At 39.8% G+C, this 16,596-nt stretch overlaps 1 protein-coding gene across 3 annotated transcripts in view; it reads right to left on the reverse strand.

Annotated features, from left to right (window-relative positions):
• The window catches only part of DPP10 (dipeptidyl peptidase like 10), a 427,741-nt gene that overhangs the window by 175,270 nt on the left and 235,875 nt on the right, over positions 1–16,596 (reverse strand). For all 3 annotated transcript variants that reach the window (XR_006284806.1, XM_043525123.1, XM_037912763.2), the window contains exon 5: positions 3,957–4,031. Coding sequence is in view for 2 of the 3 variants with exons in the window: in XM_043525123.1 (XP_043381058.1) it covers positions 3,957–4,031 (75 nt within the window). In the remaining variant the exon portion in view is untranslated. The remainder of the gene's footprint in view (positions 1–3,956; positions 4,032–16,596) is intronic.

A 16,596-nucleotide genomic window follows, 5' to 3' on the forward strand; every position in this document is an offset into this window, starting at 1 on the left:
TCCAGTTGTGGTTCCCAATAATGAGTGCCACTGAAAACTGTACATTTACTCTACAGAGTGGTAACTTCCATTACCAGAAGAAAATACTTCTGTATGATAACAGTATACATTTTTGATGATATTAACTAAAGGAAGAATCTGGGCTGATCTTTCTATCATTAAAATAATTGAATATGCATTATACTTTATTTTCTATTTTGAAGTCTATTATTTCAAATCTATGCAATTATAATTATTTACATGAGAGCAAATCCAAACACTTTTACCTATACATTGATTTCCTTGAGACAGTCGTCAGTATGTCTGGGGATCTCTGCTTGGGAAAGGGTTGCAAGGGAAGGGCTGTGGGGAGCATGAACATCATACCCACCTGCAGAAGTGAAGAAACAGATTGATACAGCCCGAAGAGTTCCCAGAAGTCACCTACTACAGGACAGGCCTAACAAAGAAAATAACAGAACGCCACTAGCCGTCACCTTCAGCCCCCAACTAAAACCCCTCCAACGCATTATCAAGGATCTACAACCTATCCTGAAGGATGACCCAACACTCTCACAAATCTTGGGAGACAGGCCAGTCCTTGCCTACAGCCCCCCAACCTGAAGCAAATACTCACCAGCAACCACATACCAAACAACATAACCACTAATCCAGGAACCTATCCTTGCAACAAAGCCCGTTGCCAACTGTGCCCACATATCTATTCAGGGGACACAATCACAGGGCCTAATCACATCAGCCACACTATCAGAGGCTCGTTCACCTGCACATCCACCAATGTGATATATGCCATCATGTGCCAGCAATGCCCCTCTGCCATGTACATTGGTCAAACTGGACAGTCTCTATGTAAAAGAATAAATGGACACAAATCAGATGTCAAGAATTATAACATTCATAAACCAGTCGGAGAACACTTCAATCTCTCTGGTCACGAGATTACAGACATGAAAGTTGCAATGTTACAACAGAAAAACTTCAAATCCAGATTCCAGCGACAGACTGTTGAATTGGAATTCATTTGCAAATTGGATACAATTAACATAGGCTTGAATAGAGACTGGGAGTGGCTAAGTCATTATGCAAGGTAACCTATTTCCCCTTGTTTTTTCCTACTCCCCCCCCAAGATGTTCTTGTTAAACCCTGGATTTGTGCTGGAAATGGCCCACCTTGATTATCATACACATTGTAAGGAGAGTGATCACTTTACATAAGCTATTACCAGCAGGAGAGTGGGGTGGGGGGAGAGAAAACCTTTTGTAGTGATAATCACTCTTTTTTCATGGTTTGTGTGTATAAAAACGTCTTCTGTATTTTCCACAGTATGCATCCGATGAAGTGAGCTGTAGCTCAAGAAAGCTTATGCTCAAATAAATTGGTTAGTCTCTAAGGTGCCACAAGTCCTCCTTTTCTTTTTGCAAATACAGACTAACACGGCTCTGAAATGAACATCATGTCTTCTAACCCTTTATGACATCATCTCTTCACAACTGATCCCCCTTAAAGGGGAATTCCAGGGGCAGGTTACTGTCAGCAGTAACAGAGCTACAGTGGCAGGGGGCCAGGCAAAACAAATAGAGCTGGCACTCCTGAATAGATGCCACTAGCTTCCTGTGCATCTTTGCAGGATTCCCCTAGCACTGCCCCCATGGGCTTCTTGTACGCAGAAGCAAACCCCACTCTCCTAAAAGTGGAAGTGAGAGCGGGAATAATATGAAGCAAACAATGTAGAAAACGCAGAAGAGCAGCTGCTGAAGTATGACAACATCAGAAACAAAATTAATGTTTTAAATAAATTAAGAAGATCAGGCATGACTAGTTTTCTAAATGAACCAAGGACGTGAGATGAGAAAACACACATTTGACCTCATATGATCATAATAGCATAAAATTATGTTATGCAACAGTTTTAGTGATTTATACTGTTTGACCACATATACCTATAAGACAGATCTTCATCGGGGTTGATTGGTGTAGCTTTCTTGACTTCAGTGGAGTTATACTAATTTACAGCGGATGAGAGCCAAGCCTAGTGGATAGAGCACTGAACTGGGATGCAGGATATCTGGGTTCTAGTCCCAGTTCTGTCACTGAAACGCTGGGTGTCCTTGGACACATCACTGCCCCCCTCTCTGTATCTCAATGAAATGGGGATAAAGTTACTGTCTTCCTTTGTACACCACTGTGCGATCTACTGAGGAAAAGTGCTATATAAGAGCTAAGTTTTAATATGTATTAATAAGACAAACACCACATTGTCAAGTATACAAGTACTGTTCATCTGGCAAATAGTATAAATTCATGAAAGCCCAGTGAAGTCAGGTGGCTGACTTCAACAGCTTTGGATCATGCCCGATAGCTGGATGATTACTGTACATATTTGGTTAATGTGGTGTTGACTGTATTTTCACCTCTGTGCTGTTTTCTGTAACTTTTTTACTAAATGATTTTACTTGTGTGAATTTTAAAGAAAATAGGTTTTAAGCAAATAATGGAAAAACGTATGGTAATCACTAGAATTTGCACAGGAATTCAGATTTTGAGAGTCACACACCTATTGTCAAGGTACAGAAACATACCATGTGACTGTTGCCCAAGTAAGGCCTAGAATTTTTTGCAGAAATTAATTTTAAAAGAAAATCATCACCTGTCTGAACAAATTAATGAACAGAAAAAGTAATAATTGCTTCCTTTTAAATTGGTAAAAGAAAGAAAGAAAGAAAGAAAGAAAGAAAGAAAGAAAGAAAGAAAGAAAGAAAGAAAGAAAGAAAGAAAGAGTTCATTGGAAAAACTCCCATTTAATTCAATAGACTTTAAATGAGACTCAAATAAATAACAGTCTTTAAGAAGTTACTTCTTTTCCTTTACATCACACCAATCCAGTATGTTCTATTAGCTGTCAACATATTTTCCAAGTTGCAGACATAATCATTAAGGTTACAGGTCTAGAAATCAATAAAGGAATGTTACCAGTGCACCTGTTAGGCTTTTATTCTGACCTGGAAATGAATATTTTTTATCGCGAGAAATTCAGCATGCTAAACACAAGTAGTCTAAGGTGAGTTACCAACATGAGGCTTATCAAAAATAAGTAATAAAATTAATATGAACCAATTTCTGAATACTGATTTCTGAAATTAAGGGAAGCAAAATGTTTTACCTATGTGGAATTTGTAACTCAGAGTTTATTGTCCCAAAACTTAAAAAAGAAGAAAAAAAGGTTTATTTGTATAGCGATTTAATACATCAGTCTATCAAAGTCTTGTGAATAATGGGAATGCCAATTCACCTTTTATATGTAATCAGTGTTTGAGACAAAATCTTGGCTTCTGTGTGTTTACCACACTTAAACCCTTCTTTAATTTTCCTTTTCCAAAAGATTCAAATTTTAGATAATCAGATTATGGTTTTACTAATGTAAACTGTATGCCAAAATACTAACACTCTGCACAGCCTTGATTATCCAAGTATCATGAGAAACATACTTTTGGATATAGTCTGAGGGACTTTCAATGGCCCAAATCCTAGTGCTACTGAAGACAACGGTAAAACTCCCATGACTTGAATGGGTCTAGAGCAGTGATACTCAGACCTCAGTGGTTCAGGGGCCAAATTAGCAATCAACAGTGTCCAAAAGAGCCACAGTAGTTTGAATGCACTATTTCATTTCTCTCTCCCTCTTTATATGTATATATCACACACACACACACACCATTCTCACAGCAAAATGACCAACGGAGTATTCTACAATTGGTTAATAACATTGTATAAGCATCCTGATCGGTTAATAACTTAGATTGGTTAATGATCAATTTCATTTAAAGCACTGGGGGAGAAAAAATAAACCATATTTGTATCTAATTATACTAAATGCAATCATAAGTTAAATCAGAAATGATAAAACATGTAAAGTGTCAGTTAATGAGACAACTGAATGTATGAGTAGTTTGCTTACCTGTTTAACATCATATGCAAGAAGAACAAATCTTAAATCTGGTGAAACTGAATATCTTGATGCTTTGAAAGTTACCTAAAAACAGGTAATAATATGGGTAACTAACACATGTAAGGTCATTTTCCCCCAAAGATTCTGACATTCACCTCAAGATAATTCCTATTACAAACAACTGAATTATTTGTACATCAGAAGGGCTATATTACTTCTCAGTGTAATTTCATTGACATTAGTAGACTACAACAGATGAATTTGGCTGCTACACTATCAACAAATTAAAAAAACACAGACTTGGTCATAATAACAACACTATGCTCAACATTAACTGTTTGAAGGAGGGAAACTATACCCAGCACAAAAGAGGAAAGACTAAGCTTCTGCTGGTATATACTTCATAGACAATTATGAAAGAGACACCTCATTGGTTAGGCTTAAAGATAATGTACAGAAAAAAAAATGGATAACCACATTACAGTAATGGAGCTTTGTCTGTCTAGTTGCTTCTCTTTTATCTTTATGAGAATAAACATTTTGTAGAATAACCTTCAGTAAGAGGAAATGTCTTTTATTTTACAGGAAATTTGAAGAAAACAAGAAGAAAAATCCCTAGTGGAAAGTAAAGTGAAACAGAAAGAAGCATTATAAAACCAATATTGCTTTATATATAGCTAAGTCTACATGACATCCAATTGAATTGAGGACTCTAATTTAACCAAGGGGTAATGCTGATGTCAGAAAGAATTTAATGAATTTGATGTAGAAGGAGGATCAGAGTGTTCCAGAAGAAATAGTATCACTGAAGAAAAATATTTTATGTTAATTTGGAAACATTTGTTATCTATAGAAGGAAAGGGTCAAAAACCAGGTAGTGAAGGTATAGGCAAGATGAAAAGAATAGAAGCAGCATAATTGGGGGGAGGGGAAGGTGGAGAATACTAGGCCAGAATTGGGTATACCCACAATAAAAGGTTTTTCATGGATGCTACTATTTTCAAAGGGCCTGTGCACATGCACACTAATGCCTGTACTGACAAACTTGGGGTTGTCAGGGTTCCCTCCCCACTCTGAACTCTAGGGTACAGATGGGGGGACCAGCATGAAAGACCCCCTAAGCTTATTTCTACCAGCTTAGGTTAAAACTTCCCCAAGGCACAAAGTCTTTGCCCTTGGATTAGGTAAAACATTGCCACCACCAAGTGATTTAACAAATAATCAGGGAAAGGACCACTTGGAGTTCCAATTTCCCCAAAATATCCCCCCAAGCCCTTACACCCCCTTTCCTGGGGAGGCTTGAGAATAAACAACATGAGCACAAACCAGCCTTGGATTTTTAAGACCCAAAAAACCCAATCAGATTCTTAAAAAACAGAATTTATTAGAAGAACAAAAAAAGATAAGAGAACAACTCTGTAAGATCAGAATGGAAGATAATCTAATAGGCAGTCAGATTCAAAACACAGAGAATCCCTCTAGGCAAAACCTTAAGTTACAAAAAGACACAAAAACAGGAATACACATTTCCTTCGGCACAGCGAATTTCACAAGCCAAAACAAAGAAAACCTAATGCATTTTCTAGGTAGATTACTTACTAACTTTACAGGAGTTGGAGGGCTTGCATCCTTGATCTGTTCCTGGCAAAGGTATCACACAGACAGACAAAAGCCTTTCCCCCCGCTCCAGATTTGAAAGTATCTTGTGCCCTCATTGGTCATTTTGGGCCAGGTGCCAGCCAGGCTACCTGAGCTTCTTAACTCTTTACAGGTAAAAGGACTTTGCCTCTGGCCAGTAGGGATTTTATAGCACTGTATACAGAAAAGTGGTTACCCTTCCCTTTATATTTATGACAGGGATATGCAAGGGTAGGCCTTGCTGAAACCACGTTCAGGCTCGCTATTGCCCTCAGATGAGCGTATGCACATCTCTTGCTAAATTCAGAGGAAATTGCAGGATTGACTCTGAAGGCAGAATTTTAGCCCATACAGAACTAATAGAACCAACCTTGCAAAAGAAATCACTGGGAAAACTTAGATTTTGAAACAAAAAGCCCATAGTAAATGTATTATTTTAATGTTGAGCACAACACTTCGACAAGTGGCCAGAGAAAAAAAGAAATACAAGAAACAGCCACCAGAGAAAAAGAAAAGAATAGGATTGTGGGTTTAAAATATTTTTTTTGCTTGTTCAAAACAAAAGATTCCTGTCCCCCCAACCTAACCTTGATTGACTGACTAACTTATGCAGTCAAGACAGATCACGTATATGAACATTTCACTTATTTGGCAAAGCACTAAGAACATTTTTAGATGTGGAGTTCTACTTCATTCTGGCAATGTATTAATTATTGCCACACTAACTCAGTCTTCTGCAATGTATAACCTGGGAAGTTTTCCAAAATAATTTTCAAGCAAGTGAGGTTTCCTGCATTTAGTGAGAATCTTCAGTCAGTGATTATACCACTGCAACACTAATGACACACTCAGAGTAAACATCTGGGCAGCTCAGCTGCAGAATGTTGGCACTTTTAAGCAAAGCCAGTAAGAGCTAGTTTCTTAATTCCCACTCAAAGATCATCTCAAGTATCTTGGGATTTATAATTGTGTGAGACATGCTGAAAATGTCCTGGTTCACCTTGAACTCACCTGCACTTTTTTGTATGATTCTGGGAGTGTCGAATGTGTAAGTGGAGTGTCAGTAAATTACAGTCTCCTGGTTACAGCTAGTGGTTTTGGCAGATTATTTCCCTCCATCTGGTATAATGGGATTGTTCTTGCAAATGGAAGTTAAAAATATGGAATATTTTTATATGTTCCACAAGCAGGAAAATTAGTATTAGACCAGCAGAAAACATACTAAATAAGCTCAGCAATGCATGTATGCTAACACTTTTCAAAATTCACTTTAAAAAATGCAATGAATGTATTCATCGAGATTGAGATTTTCAAATGAGCCTAAGGGAGTTAGTGAAGTGCCCATTTGAATGTCAGTAGTGTTTGGGTGCCTAACTTCCTTAGGCTTTTTTGAAAATCTCAGCCTCATATTTTGGGGGGGCCATCAAATGATAAGTTTGGCAATAAAATAAGAAATTTAGCCAGTGTTAATTTTCACCATTATATTCACAGAAAACAGCTTTCTAGGAAAAAACAAGTTAGCACCTGCACTTCTCTTTGTGCCAAATAGGAAAAATACGGCAGGCTCAGAGTCTGTAGAACCATTATAGTGAAAGAAAGGCAGAAAGAGTAGGTGTTCCACATGCTCTTCCTCTGGGTTCTTCCTTGCCCACATGACAGACTTCTGACTCTCTCATGGGCGAGAGGATGTCAGCTGGTGTTGAGCTTAGGACAGTTCAGTGCACACTGGGCCTGATTATAACTGATAGCTGATGTTGCTTCCAGTCTCTACATAACTTCAAAAGTGTTTTGAAATGAGATCCTCAGAAGAAAAATACAGTTTGTTAATTTTTGGGGGGGATTGTTTACATAAGAAGGGCCAAATTGGGTCAGACCAAAGGTCCATCTAGCCCAGTATCCTGTCTTCCAGCAGTGGCCAATGCCAGGTGCCCCAGAGGGAATGAACAGAACAGGTGATCATCAAGTGATCCATCCCCTGTCACCCATTCCCAGCTTCTGGCAGACAGAGGCTAGGCACACCATCCCTGCCCATCCTGGCTCATAGCCATTGATGGAGCTATCCTCCATGAACTTATCTAGCTCTTTTTTGAACCCTGTTTATAGTCTTGGCCTTCACAACATCCTCTCGCAAGGAGTTCCACAGCTTGACTGCGCGTTGTGTGAAAAAAATACTTCCTTTTGTTTTAAACCTGCTGCCTATTAATTTCACTTGGTGACCCCTAGTTCATATGTTATGAGGAGTAAATAACACTTCTATATGTACTTTCTCCACACCAGACATGATTTTACAGACCTCTATCATATCCCCCCTTAGTCGTCTCTTTTCCAAGCTGAAAAGTGACAGTCTTATTAATCTCTCCTCATATGGAAGCCATTCCATAACCCCTAATCATTTTTGTTGTCCTTTTCTGAACCTTTTCCAATTCCAATATATCTTTTTTGAGATGGCGCAACCACATCTGCACATCTGTTTCTAACCAGTATGTTCTCTACCTTTCTGGGGGAAGGATTTTCTGTTTTGTTTTGATTAAGCATTTTATTAACCTGGGACGTTAGTGCTTGTAACCCTAGTGAAAAACTGGAGGTTAACCGCCTCTGCTCTCCCCACCCCTGCATAACTTTTTCCCCCCAGAAATTGACACAGTTGAGTTTTCTTGCTAGTTTTGCTACCACGTGCATGAACACTACTTTTCGGACTGTTGCCTGTGCCAGAAGCTGTTGTTCTTACTGTAGGCAGATACAGTTTAATGCTGTCTCTATGGGAATCTCTACACTGTAATGAGGATTTGTGATTACAGCACATGCAGACAGACCTGAGCTAGCTTCGATCTAGATAGAGCAAATGTAGCTTGTGTATGCCTATATCAGCTGCAAACACACCTCCTCATTGCAGTACAGACATGCCCTGTTACCTGCATAACTTCTACTCCTGCAATATATTATTTCATAATGCTGCAACCTTTTCACCCAAAAATTAGATCTCAAAGGCTTGTACATTCTCTTTCCTCCTCCTAAACTCAGAGGTCTATCATGTGTTTCATGAACAATGCTGAATCTGACAAAATTTTATTTTTTCTAAGTTGTAAAAGCAACAGACTAGGGATCTGATCTTGTATTCCTTGCTGAGGCAGAACCTGCACTGACTGCAGGATCCGAACCAACAGTATAAGATGAGCAGCAGATTGCATTCTTAGCCTCCAATGAAAGAAATACCTCATGTGATACGGGTTTTAATTCTTTTTCTGACAATGATGCATGCTGATGTGACACTCCATGGACAATCTATGGCCTCTTCTACTCCCAGTAACGCACTTGACAACTATGACTATTGGTATTCCCACTTCCACAGATCACAAGGATGATAATCAAATGGAGACAGACTGATACAGCATATTTAAGTTACCCTTTGCCCTTTACCTTCCTGATGACATACCAGGTTTGTTTTTTAAGGTAAAGTAGTTTTTCAGCATAGAAGAAAGGTAGGCACTGTTCTTTGAGACAGTGTGACAAAAAGCAAAAGAATGTGAGAGAGACTTAAGCAGGGAAGAGAAAGAGAGAATAAGGCAGAGAGCTAATTCTTTCTTCCACCTTTTAGAAATATTAAAAATGTCTGGGTATTTCTGAAAGTGAAACTTGCTCAGATCTTGCTTTACAAGGCCAAGGTTTCACATTGATAGAGATTTTTTTTCTTTCATATTTCACCAGTGTTTCACTGATAACCCAGAAATGTTTTGTTGCAATTCAGTTGATATTGTCACGCATAAAGATAGCTTAGGCTAGAGACTGTATAATTAAGCCCACATTACAGTTAACAATGCCTGGTTTCAGGGGCCACAGTGAATGGTCAGATAACTAAAAGAAGGAAATCTGGATTCAGACTCAGCCTTTACTTGATCTCCAGTGCCAATATAAGCCACTCAACCCCAGCCTCTTTTTCCTTCGCTTTACTTCTTGAAACCTGGTTTTGAGTTATTATTGACATGCAGGCTAGTCCCTTCATCTCCCCTTGATAGCCTCACTCACTATATGATATTCTCCATGGCTCAGATCTTCAATGGTATTTAGGCATCTAACTCCCATTGATTTAAGCGTAAGGAACCTAAATATCTTTGAGGATCTAGGCCCACATGACTGGTGAATTTTAATTGCTCTTGTATTTAAATTAGTGCCCTGCTTCTAATCTTTCAGCATACATATGACAGAGATGGAAATTACTTATAAGTTAAGTATAAGGTAACCTAGTCAACCTCTATGGTTATATACGGCTGTCCAAGATTTTGACAGATGAAAGGAGACATGACAAAATCAGTGGTTTCTTAGCAATGGCATGGGGAAAGAGCCCAATGGATGAGCAGCAAACCTCAGAGTTTCTACAGGTCCACTTGCCAGATGGAAGTTTAAGCATACTCTGCTTCGTGGCATGCCTGCGGGCCTCAGCCTGGGCTCTCTGATGGTTCTCCATGATGACTACACCAGTCTTAACCTGGCTTCTCCAAACTGAAGGATTGTGGGCAGGATTTTCCCAGTTGTCAGTAGGTTGCTGTATTTCTTGAGGTCTTGCTTGACCTTGTCACTGTATTGGAGCTTTGGACTTCCTCTGCATTGCAGGTGATTCTTAAATTGGCCATAGTGCACAGCCTTCAGCAGACGATCATGAGGCATGTGCTCCACATGTCCCAGCCAGCGAAGCCTGAGAATGCCCAGCATAGTCTGCATAGACTGTAGGCCAGTTCTCTCAAGGATCTCATTATTGGTGATCTGTTGGCCCAAGTAACTCCAAGGATTTTTCTACAACAGTGAATGTGAAAACTGTATGATCTCCGCCCCTGCTTGGATTACATAACCTAGCTTTCTCAACTGTAAAGGAGGGTACTAAGGACACAAGCCTGATCAACAGACACCTTTGCGTTCAGAGTTAGCAACTTCTTTTTCCAAATATGTGAGATAAGTTTCCCAAAGAAAACAGAAGCTTTGCCACTTCCAGCATCAAGTTCCCTATCAAGGTTGAATGGGCTGGTAAGAATTGAGCTGAGATATGAGAAGTGATCCACATTGTCCAGAGTTTCATTATTAAAGTAGGTTTTAGGTGGGATGTTGGTACCTTGTGACATGACAACTCTTTTCTTGATACTGATTACCATGCCAAACTTGGTGCATGCATCAGAAAACTTATTCATAAGATTTTGATAGTGCAGGATTATTACTCATAGTATATTTTCTAGTGCGTTTAGCACTTTCTCCAGGATAGATGCAGTGGGTCTAGCAGCAGAGCTTCAGCCACTTAACTTGGGAGAGTTTTCCACATTTGGGAAATTTACAAGCTATTTAGGCTACATTTTCTTCTCTTTAATTTTACCCCACTTATATTTAGATTACCTTGTCCTAATCTAAACACTGTCTCCATTCTTGATGATTACACTCTTCCCATTCCTGTTACCATTCCCTCTCACTTCCATAGTTGTTAATATCCAAAGAGCATGCTCTCTCTTATTTCACCTTACCAAGAATAGAGCCATTTGAAGACTGCTCCTTTAATACTGACAGTAATAACAATATGTAGCACTTCACATAGCAATTTGTGTCTTCAAAATATTAGCTGAGGGACTATGCTGATAAGGTGACCCGAGCAGGTCAATGAACATCATCAGATGGTCATCGGCCAAGTGGCAATGCAGATCAGTAATCAGAGGGGTAAGGATTACGTGGGTAGCATTAACATGGCACTAGGTTTCAAAATAGTTTCCTCAAGTGGCAGTGGCAACTATGGGAACAGTGAGCATCAGGCCCCCTTTCATTTCTGTAAATCAGAAGTTTGGTACACAGAGTTTTGTACCAGTGTAAAGGTGGACTGAGAAAGGATTCAGGAACATTGTGATGATTAGGATAGGGAGCAGTTAGTGGACAGGGCCTAGCTGCAGAAAAGGCAGTGTAGAAGTAGACAGAGAAGGCTTAAGAAGAAAGTCTTGTAGCAGTCAGAAAATGCAGGGTAACTGGGGAAGGATGGTCCAGTGGTTAAGACATGAGGCCAGGACTTGGGAAACTAGGTTACATACCTTGTTCTGTTTCAGTGTAACTGAGCAAGTCACTAAACCTTTGTGCCACAGTTCCCAGTCTGTAAAATGGGGTAATATGACTTCTCTACCTCACAGCAGCACTTTGAGAATAAATATATTAAAGACTGTAAGGCACTGAGCTACTAAAGTAATGAGGAGCATATAGGCAAAATCCAAACTCAACTGAATTCTCCTGTTGTTGGGTCTGGTCTGAGATTTTTAAAAACTGTGTGTATTCTACAATATACGATAAGTTATATACAAAAAATCACACTAAAAAGGCTATTCGGGTTTTAAAGTCAAGCATTCAAAAGCTAAGAAATGCCTGTGCAACCTTAATTTGTTCCCCTTGTGTGTATGCATTATGACACAGTCTATAATTGCACTATTATATGCTATTGTTTACAATTTCCTACATTTTTAAAAAGCAAACTGAAAAATCAGAATGCACCATGTGTTTTCACATTGACTTGAAACAGGTCATCAGCAATGTTGGGACCTTTAGATCCACTACTCAGACCTCTGCCACTTGCGCTAATGGAGTAACTGGTAGTAGAAAGCTATTTTCCTCTATGCAGGCAAGTTACTAGAGGGAGATGAAACAAGCACTTTGCCAGGGGGTTTCATGGCTGTTTTCTGACAGCAGAGGGCTACAGATACTTGGGAGTCCTGAGTTCAATTCCAGGTTCTGGAGGGGAGTGTTGTCTACTTGTCAAAAACCCTGTTTGCCACACAACCTGTTGCTGGCCCACTCTACTCCTATCCAATCCCCACCCCAATCATTTCTGTGCTCCTGTACCCCACTCCAGTTTCTGTCCCTATCCTCCCCATAGCTCTGTCCTTCTTGCCCTCCGTCTCCCCAGCTATTATCTTCTGCCCCTCTCCTGACCCTGTGCACCTCTGCTCTTATCTCTTTCTGGCTCTCATGTTCTTAATTCTCCCCCATCAGCTCCTGTCCCTGACCCGCTGCACATGTGACTCCTGTGCTATCCCTGCACTGCCCTAATTCTTGTTCCTGTTCCCCCCTCCACACTTCCTCAATGGCCTTTGCATTCCACTCAGGATGTTTCCTCCTTGCTGCCTGGGCACCTGCAGTGAGACTGGGGACAGCATTGAGAGCACAGGAGAAGGTCTCTGTGCTCTCGGTTTTTGATACCTAGTGCCACAGAATCACCCAGCAGCCGGGAGGGCCAAGTCAAGGGAAAGTCAAGCTCAGCACTGGAGTCTGGGATGAAGCATGCTAAATCACTCTGTGGGGATGGGCCATGCATAGTGTAGACTGCCAGTAGAGACTATGAAGGGACTTGCAGCTTTGTGTATAATTAGGGACATACAAAGGGCAGTTAAGAGCCTTTCCTCTGTGCTTTAAAAAGCCTCCCCCTTATTTGCAAACATGACATATTTTGAACAAAATCTTTGGTGTTGATCATAGCAAATTCGTGGATATTGACCACTCTGATGAGTTACGAAAGCTGTTGCAGATGTTCTAGAACTTTTATCAAGGGATTCTTAAAATTTTATTTATCAACCATTCTCTCTTTCAGATTTTCCCGTATCTTTGTGCATTGTTGCACTGCACTAATAAACCATAACATAAAATAAATTAGCTGTGGATGTTATTTAACATTTAGAAGTGCATATGGCGGTGATGTTCCAATATTCATAACATATTCATAACATGTAAGTGTCATTAAAACACCCCATGTTGCAAAAGTTAGTAATATTTATGTGGTATAAAGTGTAGTTTAAGTATTTACTATTATTCAGTCTTATTAATCTCTTGTGGAAAGCTCTTAAATAAAACAGAACCATGTAAGCTGCTCTTGCAATTAAAACTACGATAATCAACAAAGAACTATAATTGCACTATGATGCTGTACTGAGTTTCCAGTCAAGAGAGAAGAAGGGGACAATAAAGAAAAGCTTACTGTGAACAATTCTGTGTGAAATATCACAAAAATATCCACTGCCAAAAGCTCCATTCAGACTAAAATTCTAATTCTGTGCTTTTGGCTGCAAGGCCTCTGCAGGGCTTCTCCAGCTGGTTGCCACAGAGCCTAATCGTGATTCATGAGCCAAAACTTTTTCTGCTCTGCTCACCCATCTGACACCATACAGCTAATTAGCAGGCAGCAAAAAGTAATCCCTCTCTATCAATCCATGTGCAAAAGATGGCCCAGAGTAATATCATACTAGTAGCACAATACACTCTGGGGTACATCAAATGGGAAGCCCCTGGAAACGTGTGCAATTTAAACAGATTAACTGGATGAGACCCAGGACAGAGGCTCTTAAACTTGACATTAAGCCTTCTTGAAAAGGTAGAGGAACCAGGGCCGTGGGGAAAGTGGATTTTTGAAGAGCAAGGGTAAACATCAGCGCATGAGATTCATATTTTTAACAGGGTCCCCTAACTATGTGAGGGGATCAAACTAGAACATAATTTTGAGACAATTAAATATGCATGGTGAGGCAACTGCATAAATCCAAATTATTTTATTCTATATTTCTAAGATTAGTCCTCTAAAGGGGAAGGAAAGTAGAGGGACTGCATTAATCTGATATGGCATTCTCTTGAATGTTTGCTGGACAGTAAGCACCACGTTGGAACGATTCACTTTCTTCCACACCCATCTCATGAGCACAAATTTGCAAGCTAAAAATGCACCAAAAGCAACATGACATTTCTCAGCAATGTAGACTCTTCTGATGTAGATCAGTGGATAAGTCTTCTCCTTACCAACGAATGTCCTTCGTAGTTAGGGTCTGGAGTTCAAACCCATCACCTACCAGACTTTGAATACATGGCACAAGGTACTTCTGTGTGACTTTCAGAGCTTGCACATCCAATCAACAGTCCAGCAGCTTACGTGTAACTCAGAAAGGCAAGTTTTCATAGCAGGGATAGCTCAGAACTAAACTGGCTGCATGGGAAACACAAAGGACTCCCTTGTCCAGTTAAAGCCATTTCCTTCCTTCCGACCATGCTGCCAGAAATTGATCCTACAGCTTCTGCTGCCTATATGATGATATGCATACAGTTAGTGGAGTGTGGAGAGATCAGCAAAAGGAGGAGAAACTAACTCTTTCTTTCATGCAAAAATGTTGGGGGAAAATGAATCACTCCTCCCTCCATTTGCCCTGCTCCTGTACAGCCAGAAGGTTACAAGGAGTGGGAAGAGAAAAAAGAAAAGAAATGGCATGCCAGCAATAAAGGAACTAAGAGACTGTCTCCTCCCACCCTGTAGATGCTTGTCTGCTGAGGTGATCAGATGCTGTTTGAGCTAATCTGTTTGATTTAGTGGCTACAGCAAAAGACTTCTGGTTGTACCCCAGGTTGCTATTGCCTCACTCTGTTACCTAGGACCACGCAACTCTATGCTTCTGTGATTAATGCGTGATGTTCAAATAAGAATATCATTACTCTATTTGTATTACAATAATAAGCAAAAGGCATTTCCTTGTATAAATACAGATAGTTCCTTAGCGTTATTCGTGAGCCATGTGTTTTTTCCTTGCAGAGATTCTCATAATTCCATGCTCTGTCCTCTTAGCAATGGAAGGTGAAAACTCATGGTCTGTAAGTCTCTCTTGAGGTTAGAGGTAAAGCGCTCTCCTTTCTCTCTCTATTATCCCCTTCACACTCTGCACAGGATGCACCTAGTTTCCCATCTGGAACACAAGTGCTTTGATGGCCTTCCTGCTGTTGAATCCTGCCTCTGGTCACAGAGAGTAGGATTGATTTATCTTAACAATACTGCATGTGTGAATAGTGATGCATAAATTACTCTTCCTCTTCCCCCTCCCCCGCGCCTTTCTGTTGCTGTCATCCTTCAAGGTTAAGACTTTCCACTGCAGTCACAAGATAGGCACAATCAGCTAACATGTGGATGGAGACTGGGTAGCACCAAAGTGAATGGGCCAGGAACTGGTAGGTCTTAAAACAACAGCCCCTATTTTATTCATGTTTCTAACCTTTTCCCACATCCTTAATCATCGCACATGTGGTAGATGGATCCTAGCAGTTCTTGAGATTTAATACATTTGCCATATTTTCAGTTACTAATTTTTAGTGGTCTTTTTTGGGGGTAGTGGTAGAAGGAAGGGAAATGCTGACATTGGTTGTTTTCAGTTGTTATGAATTGGGAAGTGGATTATGGGTCACTGGGTCTCTATACTTTTTTTATATTTGCATATCTGTATCGTTTTTCATTTGGGGTTTATCGAATATATTTAAAACTAGGTGAGAAAGGCCATGCTGGCAGTATGGTGAGGGATGGGAGCAAGATGAGAGGCCATATGCATGCATTTCATGAGCTCAAGCAAGCACGCAGACCCCCTTTCTTGCTCTTTCACACAGACATCTCTGAAATTGCGTTTATGACTGGGTTGCTAACAGTTAATGCATTTATTGACCAAGTTTTAAAAGAAATGACAGTAAAAAGAGTCTGTTAAAAAGGGAGAAAAAAGCATGTCAGAAAAATGGCAACCTTATTTAAACAAAAATGTGGTATGACTCCAAAATCATTTGGGAATTATAGTGTGTAATAAGAATAAAGATTTGCTGCTGACTGCTAAATTGGTGAGCAGGAGCTTACATTCCAGGGTGACAGGAATATTAGCTAAATAATAGAGAATGTATTACCATCACACATTGATACAGCATCACAATATAAATTCAAGATGCCATGTTATGATTAGTTTCTAGTCTCTTTGGCTCCATGGACTATTGAAGTTGCTTAGCTTCCAGCTGTTAACATTTGCATACCACTGGTTTAGAGTATTAACTGTTTATTGGCCAGCTAGAGAGAGCACACTATTCACTGGTTAACTCTGACAGGTTCACTGAAGTTGAAGGATATAGTTCAGAAAATGCATCTAATCAATAACCTACAGAGATGCTAATAGGCTACTTACGATGCTTACTGAAATGGTTTTGTAATTTTTTCCCTATTAAT

This window comes from Chelonia mydas, chromosome 11, assembly GCF_015237465.2.
Source record: "Chelonia mydas isolate rCheMyd1 chromosome 11, rCheMyd1.pri.v2, whole genome shotgun sequence".
Lineage (NCBI taxonomy): Eukaryota > Metazoa > Chordata > Testudines > Cheloniidae > Chelonia > Chelonia mydas.